At 48.2% G+C, this 14,274-nt stretch overlaps 1 protein-coding gene across 1 annotated transcript in view; it reads left to right on the top strand.

Annotated features, from left to right (window-relative positions):
• ttyh2 (tweety family member 2) overlaps window positions 1-14,274 on the top strand; it is a 260,383-nt gene that overhangs the window by 179,808 nt on the left and 66,301 nt on the right. Inside the window, 1 exon segment of the mRNA XM_084330305.1 lies at window positions 5,660-5,732. Within this exon segment, the coding sequence (XP_084186431.1) occupies window positions 5,660-5,732 (73 nt within the window).

Raw genomic sequence — 14,274 nt, 5'->3', positions numbered from 1 at the left:
TCCCTCTCCCCCCTCTCTCTCTCCCCCCTCTCTCCCTCTCTCCCTCTCTCCTCTCCCCCTCTCTCTCCCTCTACCCCTCTCCTCCCTCTCTCTCACTCTCTCCCCCCCCCTCTCCCTCTCTCTCTCTCTCTCTCTCTCTCTCACTCTCTCTCTCTCCCCCCCCCCCCCCTCTCTCTCTCCCTCTCCCTCTCCCTGGACAGAGGGAACGGTTATTAATATAGCTAAGTCTGCGTGCATGATCATTGCATTCCCACTGCTGGACGCTGATAAGAATATTAAACGCTCTCTGCCGTCCTGCGTTCAGGGAGCATGCAGACTCGGCGTCAGGGAGACAGTGAATGTGCATCAAATCCATCTGGAGACGCCCGGCTCTTGCTTATATAAGATATAATTTTTTCTTATCCTATAGCTCGGTTATCATGAAATGGACTAATTCCATTGGTCATTTGTGAGCCATTTGATTAACTCTAGGACTAGCCTCCAGAGCACATGTGGGCAAACAACACTTCCAGTTGCTGGGCTGGCTCCCTCTGGAAGCCAGGTCCGTTCAACTTTAGCTCAATATAGTTCACAACATTTATAACAATAGGGCCCCCCACTTATCTTACAAATTATTTTCAGTGGAATAGGGACATGCATACCCAGAACACCAGAGCCAGCATTGCCGACCTGTGTATTCCAAGGTTCAAAACAAATATGGGCAAATGTTCTTTTAAACTCTGGGGAGCCACACATTGGAATTTGCTACCTTCACAGCTAAAATGCACTAGTAGCCGACACAATTTTAAGAAAAAAGTCAAATCATAGCTCCTCGACAATGTTAAAAACTAGATTTTAAAATGCATGAAAATGTTGTCTGATACATTGTTGTCTGTGGCTACGTTGTCCTGCACTTAAAATGTACATGTCTATGTAGTTTGTGGTCATGTTTTGTATTGCTTGTCTGTCTGAGACCAAGGACCACAATGGAAATAAGTCTTGACTTTTTTGTGTAGCATCCTTGATGTTTTCTGGAATCTATTTTTTTAAATGTAAAAAAAATAATAATAATCAGCCCGTCAACTTTTCCCTCTTACTCTGGGCAGTATGCACTTTGAGAACACTTGGTGCTCTGGGCAGTATGCACTTTGAGAACGTTTGGTATGCTGCCTGTTGTCCGAGGTTTGGTGCGAGGAGCCAGAGAAACATGGTGTTCCCATCAGTGTTGTAGTACTCGAGTCCATGGTGTCAAGTTTTTCAAGTTTCAAGTTTGTTTATTAATTGTCACAATAAAATACACATACTTTACGGTGAATTGCTTGGTTCTGTATGAGCCCCTGAGAGTGTGCTTCATACAGTAAAAAAGTAAGTAAGAGAGTAAAATAAAGTAAAAAAGTAAGTAAAGAGGAATATACAATATACATACATACGTATATTGTCCCCATCAGTGTTGTAGTACTCGAGACCAGGACTCGTGACTCGACTTGGACTTGAGCACTGATGACTCAGACTTGGACTTGGACTCGAGCATTGACTGCATTTGGACTCGGAAGGTGCAGACGAGGACTCAGACTTGTTAATTGATAAATACAGTTTATTTTTTTGTAATATGTCATAATCATTTGGCATAAGATATTGATGGCTAGTGCATTTGTTTGACTATTGTGTCACAAAGTAAATAAATTCCCTTTGAAATGGTGACCGCTGTGTAATTTTTGTTTAATATAGACCTTTTTTATTTGTACGTCAGCTCTTTGATTGCCAGAGTGGAGTGGACTCAACCTTGATGACTTGCACTCGGACTAGGGTAATGGGGACTCGACTCGGGCTCTTCTTTGGTGACTCAGACTTGGACTCGAACACTGGGGACTTGAGACTCGACTCAGACTCGAGATTTAGTGACTCGACTATTAAACCATGTCCCTTGTTACCTGTAGGGGAAATGTAACAGAAAAAAACTTTATCTGTTGTTTATAGACAGAGTTATGACAACTGGAGTGGAGACACACCATGAGGAATAGCTTGTCAATACGGTGTCTTTTGAGGATCCTAATTCTCACTGCTTTCAGGTTAAAACATTGTATTCCAACTAGTGGTCTGCAAGGGCCTTGAAATTAGGCCCGTGCCCAGCCCGTGCCCATGATGTTCAGGCCCTGCCCGAAAATAAGCCAGACTGTAATGCAACATTTGAAGCCCTACCCGAGTGAAAGCCTGAATAATTTTTTTTTAAACTCGACCGCAGCAGCCAATTATAAAATAAATCAGGACTCACCCACCATGCTGTTGACGTCAGCAACAAAAACGTCTGGCGTTGAATAACGTTAACAAAACTTCGCCAACCAGCTGCTACATCCAAGAACAAATTAAAACGTTCGCCAACTTCAAACAACAATTGAAGTTATTGAACCACTTCGTTCGGTCCACTATCCACCGTTGATGTCCTTCCTGTTCTACTGTCCTCGAATTCTCCCTGCGGTAATTACATCCAAATGTTTCCAAAAATACAGCTTTCCCAGACGCATTGGGAACTTTCAAAAGCTCTCCCTTTCCCTAATTCCATATCTGTTAACTTATCCATCGCGACTCAGAGAGACACGAGTCTCTGACTCTCTGATCTGTGATGACAGCTGGCATGAAAGTGAAACAGAAACGTAAGGTTATCCTATAACCCTAGTTATATGAGTATACTGAGCGCGGAATAAAAAAAGAAAAAGAGGGCGCTGCCCGGCCCGGCCGAGCCCGAATTATTTATTTAAAAACAAAGCCCTACCCAGCCCGAACCCGTCGGGTCGGGTAGGGCCCTGTCGGGCTCGGGCAGGGTTGCAGTGGACTAATTCCAACAGTCAACGGTAGATAAGTAAGACTTATCGGGGGGGCGGGGGACGTCGTTTCTGATGATTGATTACCAATAACCGTGTTCGTCTCAGTAGCTACATACGCTGGTCGGCTGGTTGAGTATCATAACAAGCTCTGATCAGCATGTAATTTACGTGAAAAATATCTTACCATGAGCCTGTTGGATCCCCCACACCATTTCCAAGTTATCGATCGCCATCTGGTAGATCGATATGTCCATTGGCTGATGATAAATTCCTTTACTGCATCGTGAAATCCGCGATCCAAAACGTATTCCGTGCAACAGGCAATAGACCACTACACTTCCGCGTTACATTGAAATCAGGGAGGAGATTGCGGGGGGGTCAAATGAATGGATGTGGACGAGAGCCGTGATGGAAGTGGTTGCCGATACGGCTGTGGGGGTGCTAGAGACATGATCGAATAGACGTTTATGCGCCTCGCTCTCCTGAACACGGCGTGACCCATAACTAATCGATCAGAACTAAATCGGCAGAGAAAAAGCCCATTTGAATGCACCTATTCCGCGTGGACATGCGCAGAGTGCCCATGGAGTCTGGACGACGCGTGATGACGCTCGAATGAATGTGGACTGTTCTATCAGAGGGGGGAGCTTCGATGGCCAGCCGAACAGGATAATGAAAAAATGATCCCACTAAATGGCCAGACGCGTCTTGTTATGGCGACATCTACAATTACCTCATTGAGTCTACAGGTAGACGAATGTTTATATTTAAGTGCAGCGGTCTGTAGCCACTTACATGACCATCGAAGCTCCCCCCTCTGATGGAACAGTCCACATTCATTCGAGCGTCATCTCGCGTCGTCCAGACTCCATGGGCACTCTGCGCATGTCCACGCGGAATAGGTGCTTTAAAATGGGCTTTTTCTCTGCCGATTTAGTTCTGATCGATTAGTTATGGGTCACGCCGTGTTCAGGAGAGCGAGGCGCATAAACGTCTATTCGATCATGTCTCTAGCACCCCCACAGCCGTATCGGCAGCCACTTCCATCACGGCTCTCGTCCACATCCATTCATTTGACCCCCCCGCAATCTCCTCCCTGATTTCAGAATCCCGGAAGTGTTACGGTGGTCTATAGCGATCGCTTCAGGTGAGTAGAAAACTACATTCGAAATCCAGAAAAAAAAAAGACAACTTTTGCCACAGGGAACACTGCATTATCGATACAGCGCCCCAAAGAGGATCTGGCTGGTAATGCACTTTTTCGAATTCAAAGAGTAGGGTACATCTGCAGTGCAGCTCGGCGACCTTGAATAGGTTATTAAAATGTAATAAAAGCCAAAACAACCTTGCCACAGAGATATCCGTGGTTGGTCCCTTAAGCATGGATTCGAAACACGGATATATACGTGGCCCGTCCCGAATGTGTTAACCCTTACTCCGCCAATAACGTCATACGACGGGTTTCAAGTTCATGCAAATTCTGCCAATAACGGCGTACGACGTGTTTCAAGTTCATATTTCATATTTTCGCCATGGTATTCATATTTCACTCACGGGGAGTCTTGACTGATGCTGTAGGACTCAGCACAACTCTGCAACGCTTCAATACTGCCACCTGGTGGCTGATCGGCGAGTTGCCAAACCGGAAATGCCCATTGCAGCTCGGTCCGTCCCCTAATTCCGTCCGGCCACTCGTTTATCGTCCCGGGACTCAAGACATACACCGTGGATATGGATCTTTGCCATAACTCAATAATCTACATGATTTGGGCATATATTAGTATTATACAAACCAGAACTGGATCGCCTCGATCCACATCACATAACTGGGATCTGTTTGCTCCACTCTCATCGCCCAACGCTACGAGGAGACTGACGTGAGTTTCAGCGTTTTTGTTTATCATTTTCGATACAAACTGCTCTGATCAATATATCACCCATACTACATAAATCATTTAACGTCGGTCACGGAATTATAAACGACCCCCCCCCCCCCCTCCGTTCACCCGCAGATGATCAGTCATAACGTTTAGGACCATGTACAGTTGACATTTTTTATATAGCGTGCATCGGTATCAAACGGCATTTGAAAATCTAATATATGCATTTGTGTCTATATCTCACGTTCTAGGAAATACTGCAGAAAACGATAAAAACATATTTATACTCTAGACGGTATTTTCGTATGAATGTGTGAATGAAAAAGTAAAACGTTCCTACATCCTGAACGATAGATAATCGATGTTGAATGGGCCATAGTAATGTCAATTTAGCAATACAATTTAAAAGGTTATAGCCCTGCAAAGAAGGTGAACATCTCCATAGACTTACAGCACTGGCAGAGAATGGTATAAGATGATCAAAGTGGTGGCAGGGAATGGGTTAAGGTGCAGTGCAGTGTTCATGTGTGTGGTGTGTGTGTGTGTTCAAGAGGAGTTTTCTCTTTAATTCACTAGATAATTTACATGTTGTCTAGTGTTAATCCCTATAGAGCTCAACTACAGAATAAAAACATGTTGCTATTACTATTACCATCATTTTAGTATCTTTGGTGTTTGTTTACATTTATATTTCGATTTTTGTACCTCATTGTCTGCATCTGTACCTCATTGTCTCCATTTTTACTTCAGTGTACTTAGATTGTACTTAGGTTGTACTTTAGTTTGTATATTATATTGTATATTGTATAGTGTTATTCCTCTTTTACTTACTTATCTACTGTATGAAGCACATTCTCAGGGGCTCAAGCATTTCACTGTAAAGTACATGTACCTTATATATGACAAATAAAAACAAACTTGAAACTTGAGATCACGGATCAGGCTTTAAGCATAAAGCGACTTGTTTTTCCCCCACAGGATGATGGTGTTTGGGGTCCTCACCCTGGTCCTCAGCTGGACGTCTCTCGGAGCAGACCTGGCCACAGCTGTGGTGAGTCACTGTGCCGCATGTCTTCCACATTCAGACCGCTGGTTCAGTTGCCTTTATTTGGGTTTGTGAAAAGGACGGTGTGTACGTGCATTAACCCTTTCACTACCACACTACAGAAGGTTAACCTTTCACTACCACACTACAGAAGGTTAACCTTTCAGTACCACACTACAGATGGTTAACCCTTTCACTAGCACACTACAGACTGTTAACCTTTCACTACCACACTACAGTAGGTTAACCTTTCACTACCACACTACAGACGGTTAACCTTTCACTACCACACTACAGAAGGTTAACCCTTTCACTGGCACACTACAGAAGGTTAACCTTTCACTACCACACTACAGGTTAACCCTTTCACTACCACACTAACCGGCTGTAGTGTGGTAGTGAAAGGGTTAACCTTCTGTGGCGTGGTAGTGAAAGGGTAAACCATTGTCATGTGGCAGTGAAAGGGTTATCCTTCTGTATTGTCACAGTGAAAGGGTTAACCCAGGGGTCAGCAACCTTTACTATCAAAAGAGCCACTTTTCCCCCCTCCCACAAAATAAAATGCTCAGGGAGCCGCACAACCTATTTACCCTTAAAATGAAGATTACACAGTGTATAACGTTTTATATATCCCCAAGCATACCCCACATTTAGCATAAAACGCCTGACAATTGCATACCCAAAGTAATTTGCGATTTATTATACTTTATACTTATAGCACACAGTTTGTTGCATTAATGGAATTATAACGCAACAAAAAGAAAAGAAAAATACTTTTTATTGCTGTTTTTACCTGTTATAACAAAGGAAAACGTTAGGTTATGACTATAACCAAGTTCTGTTAACACTTAGTGAACGCTCAGCGTTTCATGCATATATCTCGCTTCAGCATATATACACTGAATCATTTCACAAATGTACCTTTAATGCCCGCATTCATCTGGCCACACCCCCATCCGCTTACCTATATAAGCAGGGATGGTGCCACACACTCATCTCCTTCCCAACAAATTTCATCACAATGAAAAATCAAGGGCCTGCAGCAGCGTCTAGACGCTGAGCGTTCACTAAGTGTTAACAGAACTTGGTTATAGTCATAACCTAACATTCTGTATCACACTTAGCTCACGCTCAGCGTTTCATGCATAATAGGAGCTGAGCGGGAGCTAGAAGCTCGACAAATGTACCCTGCTGAGGCCCCCCACAACCATCAGACCAGGGAGGGCCGAGCCCCCCCGACCCCCCCTAATGGAGGGCACTCCCCCTATTAGAGGTTCACCGGGAGGGCGACGGACCCGACCGTGCGAAGAGGCACTCAAGCAACTCAACGCACAGGGTGAGCAGACCATGGCTTGACCCCACGACTACACACACACACAACCCGCATGCCACCCGGGAACGAGCAGAGGGAAACAACCTTGTTACTGCCCCCAGAATCACGGGGTCAAGGGCAAACCCAACCCCGTGGCAAGGCCGTAGCAGCGGAGCGCGAAGGAAGACCCAGACCCACCAAGGGACTGGACCCCCTGGAACGGGGGCCCGGAGATGTCCATGATGCCAGCATCAAGACCCCACCAGGTGGGCACGTAGTGCCCCGCCCCCCACATCGCCAGCGTATTCGGACAAAGGCCCCTCAGCCGAGCGGGCCCCGTCCCCCCAATAGTACACCGCCTGGCACACTGATCCTGCAACAGGCAGTCAGCATGGCCGTAAGCACACAAAAAAGGTTAACCAACGGAAGCAGGCAGCGCACCGGGGAAAAACCAGGCAACAGGCTATTAACCCTAGCCTGGAGACTGCGGACGAGACAGGCGCCAGAGGGGACAGCTGAACACAGCCGCCCCGGCGGAAGGAGTGTAAGCTGGCGGTGTTGCATGACCAAGCCTCCATTTAAAAAAAACCCACCCAGAGGGGTTGAGGCAGAGAAGGCTGACACGATTGGCAGACGTCATGAACGTGCAGGGGCACCCTCAAACGGTGAACCCGGGAGTTGACACTGCTCCAACACACCAGGGAATCAACCACCTTGGCGTTACCCAATGCGGTGGTTGTTCCTATAACCCCTCAAGAAAAAACTCCAAAACACACCTGCGGGTATACACCGGCTATACCGCAGTACAAGTGTTTCAGTTTTCAAAAAAGGGTTAACCCAGGCCTACGGGTCGACGAAACATTACTTCGGACCGGGCCTGGCGATACGGGAAGCACAGGGTCACCAGAGGAGGTCAAAGACCACCCCAACAGGCCCCTCTTCGCCATGCGTGAGAGAGGAGCGAAAAAGAATGGAGAACCAGCCCCTAAGCACACCGTACTTGGTATTCCCAGGCGGTCTCCCAACCAAGTACTAACCAGGACCAACCTGTGTAGCGGCCGAGATCCGACGAGATCGAGCGTGTACAGGTTGGCATGGCCGTAAGCCATTACGACAGTGCTGAGTAAAAACGTACCCAACCAGGGTCTCCATAGCGCTTAACCCTGTGACACCCGGACCGACTGGCATTTTTCCCCCTGAAAAAAGCCCAAGTCCCTCAGGGTACCAGAACAGCAGATCTGCATCCCCGGCGGACAACGGGTTCATCTGATCCAGACCAGCGTGACCAGAACCAGTCCCGTGCCCTAACCACGCCGACATGCCTACTCCAGGAGAAAGGGCAGATATGCGTGTCGATCTTAACATGAAAAGAAGGCGCCACCCAGACGTTCAGGCGAACCGCGCCTGGTGGCCCACCCCAAGGGCGTGAGACCCCTCTACATATGTTCAGATCCATTCCGTCATCATCCCCCAGACATGAACGAGAATCCGTCGATAACCAACCCAGGTCGTGGGATGTGGTCGTCGGAAGAGGAAAAAACCCCATCTCAGTTGCTTTATAAAAACGCCGTTTTAACCTCAAGCAACCAAGGCGTGCCAGTCAGTCGCCTGTTTACAGCGAGCTAGCACTATACGTGCGTCGGGACACACCCACATCAATGAACAGGCTATTTAGACCTGTCATTGAATCCCCAAGGCGCCCAGGGGAACGACAAGAGGGGTGTGACACTTCCTAACTCCAACACTTTTTGAATAGAAAAGAAGGAAGCACCAACAGTATGTATCCCAGTCTACACAGCCGGGGGAAATTTTTTTTCACATTTTTACATCCCACCACCCTCCCATAGGAAGGAGACGGGGATCCCCAGAGAGACTTCCCACACGAGCTGTACAGATTGAAAAGAATATATTGCACCTTGAGCCATGTAAAAAATTGGTTTTAGGGCTCTCCGGGGAAGAGGCACTGAACCCATACACACTCAATAATCGAATTGAATCGAATACATACACAATAGAATAGGACACCTTCTAGAGGGTCCACTCACTTTGACAATCTGAGGAGGAAGGCTCTGTACTCTGATGGAGGCTCCCTCACATGGAAGGAGGAGTCCGAACTCACAGAAGGCCCGAATAGGCGCTTGGTGAGGAGGAGCCCTGACCACCCCCCCCAAAAACAGATCCATCACATGGACCTGAACAGCACACGGAAGTCCTACCAACAGAGACGCGCACGGTGACGTACTCCATGGCGGGGGAATTTCTGCGGTGCACACGCCCAATATTCCAGGCCGTGGGACCAGGAAACTCCCCCCCCCCCCCCCCCCCCCCCCCCACCCCGTAACGTGCCGAACCGCAACGTGACAGGAACCTTGAAGGACAGGGGGTGTACCCCTGACCGACAGAAACAAGGGGGAGAGGAAAGGTTACCAGTTCACCCCTTTACGACCCCACACCCATGATACGATGTAATGACAAAAAGAGAATATGACACAGTCATAGTCAGCTCTATGAAGCGTTTGACAGCTTCACACAGCGCATGAGCTAACCTGCTATCTGATTTTTACTAAGGAAAAAACACAGAATAGAGAGGGCTCTCTAAGAGCCCCGGTCCAACATACACATGTGCTTCTGTGGCCAGTCCAACCCAGTTGTAGGTCACATGACACACACAACCCATCATCACCTACAAAAAATGGCAAAAACACTCTACAGAGGAACGCCGTTTTTCATAATGAGAGAATACATAATTCTCGATTAGTATCGGCCACAGGCCTTGCTAAGCACACACGACAGCGACCAAACAATCTTTTATTTTAGGAAAATAAAGTTTCTCCAGCAGTTTTAGCACAACCTCAGCAATCAAGCTAAGGGTTACATCGCATCCCTACCACACAAAAGACACAATGTAGTGCAACAACATGTCTGATAGGAGGATGAAAAAGTCCCAGGGAACCGGGGGGAAAACACAATCCTCCTGCTTTACCCTTAATACGGCCAGTTAAAACAGGAAAACCTGTTAATATGTGAACACACTGTTCATTGTCATCACAGGCTGAGAAAAGAAAATTCTTTACTCATTTGTCACTAAGCATAGCTTCATAGGTTAGTTACCCCTTAGTTGTGAGTACACGGTACATAACAACACACATGATGTTTCTCACACAACCAGATCATTTTCACATCTGTAACAACAACCCGATATGCCCGGAGAAGCTATTTACCAGTGACAAGACAGTTCACACAAAACTTGCGTCGTATCCCAAATGTATTGCAGCAACACACGTTTTCTTACTGCACCTGGTATTCCCAGGTGGTCTCCCATCCAAGTACTAACCAGGGCCGAACCTGCTTAGCTTCCGAGATCGGACGAGATCGGGCGTGTTCAGGTTGGTATGGCGGTAATGGAAAACAGCGTTATTTACAAAACATATAGAAGGTAAAGCCAGAAAGACGCGTCCAAACCTTGTCCTACCCGGAGCGTAGATCAGCGAAGTGCAGTCTCAAGACACCGTAGAAACACAGCCATCCTGCGTTGTTCGATCTGGGCAGCGTCGCCGCTCTACCCGTCGCAACGGTCCCTTTGTTGACGCAATCCTTGCCGTCCTGGCTCAGGGCAGGATCGACGAACATCCCCTGTCAAAGATGACGTCGTAGTCAAGAGTGTAAAACATGTTATAATCAAAGCACGTTCAACAGAGTAGCATTAAGCTAACGGCCGCTCCAACCGTCGGTCGCTACTGCCCCTGCTCGCGAGACGCCGAGCGAACGGCGCACGCGACCAGAGGGGAGCTCACGGCGGCGCGCGAGTAGTCGGAGCTACCTCGCACTGGCCTTGTCCGATAGCAGCAAGCTAACGTTTCCTAGTGATCACAACAGGCTAGCGCCGCAGCTAACAGCTGACTGGCTAACAGTAGGCCCAACCTCTGTAGGCCACGCAGTGATCCCAGCAGGCTAACGCTGCAGCTAACAGCTGACTGGCTAACCGTAAGCTAAGCAGCTATCACCTGAACTTGTACACAATGATATAACACTCACCCAGACAGGCCGCCGTTCTGAAACCCTCCTCACTTTTTAAGAGAAAAGAGAAACAAGATGTCAACACAGCTTTACAACGGTGATTTTACCAACACCCGACGGAATCAGCACAATACCAAACTGGCCTGTGTAGCTGACTTGAACATAGATCTTCCGCTATCGAACATCTTATGCACATATCTCCTCGTGAAGGAATACTCTCATTTGGATATGAAAGATGGGGCTTAACACGGGACAGAGAGATACCCACTCGTCCAGAAAACACAGGGATCACCAGTGTTAATGGTCGCGGCCCACTAGTTAAAACTACAATGGTCTTCAGACCAAGGTCTTCTGTCGCCTAGGCGGCTGAACAAAGGACCCTAGCCTGGGGCCGGTTTTCATAAACATTGTCAATTAGCCCCCATAGCACTAACAGACAAGTGAAGCCTGCCAGCAACAGTACTCACCCAACCTGAAACCCACCGCTCCTCACAACAGCGGCGCGTCACACAGTTCAGCTGTGGCCTGAAAGGTTTCACCCCAACCAACACAGCAAGGAACTGCAGTTGAGAAGCATGCAGCGGCGTGCTCCCAATACGAAAACCGGTGGAGGGTTTTAGAATGATCACCATCTTCCAGACACTCCAGTGACGAAGACAACATCGCCGTATTTTCTCGAAAATAGTGAGAGAGAAAATAAAGATATGATGTCAACGTATCTCCTTGTTCTTCCTCTCCTCGTAAACATTGCTTTTCCAGCCAATATTTTTCTCCACGTCAAGTGGGCATATGAGCAACACGTTGCTTGTGATGAAATTTGAGAAGGAGATGAGTGTGTGGCACCATCCCTGCTTATATAGGTAAGCGGATGGGGGTGTGGCCAGATGAATGCGGGCATTAAAGGTACATTTGTGAAATTATTCAGTGTATATATGCTGAAGCGAGATATATGCATGAAACGCTGAGCGTGAGCTAAGTGTGATACAGAACATACGGTTATCCTATAACCATAGTTATATGAGTATTGGCGGCGCTCTGCGCTGCCTACTCGAACATATCCCATATCAGCCTAGATGCTGAATACATTTCTCCACATGTACCTATACACACCCATCCGCCTGGCCACACCCCCATCCGCTCCTCTACATAAGCAGGGGTGTGGCCATACTAACAGCTCCTTCCCAAGTCTTTCACCACCGAAGGCAAAGACCACGGGGTCCTCAGGGAGTCCAGCGCAGAGCGCCGCCAATACTCATATAACTATGGTTATAGGATAACCGTATGTTATATATATCGTATGGCTTACGGTCTGCGCTGCCTACTGGAACACAGGAGCTGAGCAGAGCGGAAGCTCGACAAATGTACCCGCTGAGGCACCCCACTACCATCAGAACCGGGGAGGACCCGAGCCCCCGGACCCCCCTAGTGGAGGACGGGAGGGAATCGGATCCGACTGTGCGAAGAGGGTTTAGCAACTCAACGCACAGGGTGAGCAGACCGTGGGACTTACCTTCCCACAGAAGAACCCACGACTACACAGGCGCGCAACCCACATGCCACTAGGGAACGAACGGGAAGAAGAAAACCCTTGTTACAACCCCCAATATCACGGGGTCAAGGTAAAAAAAAAAAAAAAACCTGTGGCAAGGTCGTAGCAGCGGAGCGCGAAGGAGGACCCAGCCCCAGAAGGGTCAGGACCCCCCGGAAAAATGGGGCCTGGTGAGGCCAACGACGCCGCAGCATCGAGACCCCACCAGGCGGTCACTAGTGACACCACCCCCCACATCGCCAGCGTATCGGACAGGGCCCATCCAAGAGCAGGCCCTTCCCCCCTACAGCACGCCGCCCTGAAGCACTCAAGAGGCTACACCCCCACAGCGGGACCAGGCAGCGCACCGGGGAGACAACCCCCAAAGAGGTTGATCCCTCAATCCAGGTAACAGGTCAAAAGGACTCGACCTGAGCCTGGAGCACTGCGGACTAGACAGGCGCCAAAGGGGTCTGCTGAAAACAGCACACCGGCGGAAGGGGCGTACGGTATGCTGTGCACCATGTCGCAGCCTCCACAAAAAAACCCCACCCTTTAGAGGGGCCGAGGCAGAGAAGGCTGACACGATTGGCAGACGTCATGAAAGGTGCGGGGGCACACTCACAGGCAGACGGGGTCAAGCCCGGCCTAACCCGAGAGTTGACTCCGCTACCAACACACCTGGAAACCAACTACCACCCAACAGGAGGCGGTTGTTCCTATAACCCCCCAAGAAAAAAACTCCAAAACACAACTGCGGGTATACACCGGCTGTAACTGAGGGGTACAATTCCCTGACTGTATTACTAGATATGATACTTACTACCACTACCTTTGTACTTAATATTCGGCCACCCAGTACACGGCATAAATATATTATCATAAACACTCTCACGTAGATGAAACGGATCCAACACAAATGTACGAAGTCGAAACAGGTCTTTATTTCTACACAGCGATGGTGTGTAGAACAAGCACTTAATCACTTAATTACATTTATGAATTGAAATAGTATGCACTTTTATGGCAAAGAGTATTCGTCGGTATATCAATAGAGAATGTCCAATCTCTGAAGGCGCAGGTGGTAAATATACGACCTGGAATAGTTAAGGAATAACAGCAATGATACTTTAATGATTATATACTAGATACACTAGAGGGGGTTAATCCGGTCGCTTGTAAGCCGACAGGAGTAGGAGGGGGGGGGGGGTAGAATCCGGCTGCCTCGTCCGGCCAAGGGTATCCCAGGTGAACCCACTGTAGTGCCGTTCAATGCGCCGGCGATCCTTGGACCACAGATGAAAGCAGGTGGACTCTTTGTGGGCCGGCTCTCTCCGGTCCACGGGGGAGAGACGTGAAGCGACCTCGTCTTGCAGAGCGTCTCCTCACCTTGCGTCCTCTCCAGGGGGGGGGGTTCCAACACACGGCAGTGTCGGGGGTCTTTATCCATGGAATAATCAAAGTATACAAAGCATAATCCGTGCCTGGGAAGGCGGGCTGTCGTCGGTAGAATAATCCGGTATACAGGTCCACTCGCTCGTCGGCTCTGGGGCTCCTCGGGTGCAGCTTCACATGGGGTCAACCACCCTGGGTAAGCAGCCAGTTCTCTGCCCGAAACGATGGGGTACTGACTACGGTAGTATTCTCACCGCACGAAGCACTATATATTAACAGACTATTATTAGCTTAAT

The sequence above is a fragment of the Notolepis coatsorum genome (assembly GCF_963971535.1).
Source record: "Notolepis coatsorum genome assembly, chromosome: 15".
Lineage (NCBI taxonomy): Eukaryota > Metazoa > Chordata > Actinopteri > Aulopiformes > Paralepididae > Notolepis > Notolepis coatsorum.
The sequence above is the reverse complement of the archived record's forward strand: the minus strand, read 5'-3'. Positions and strand labels throughout refer to the sequence as shown.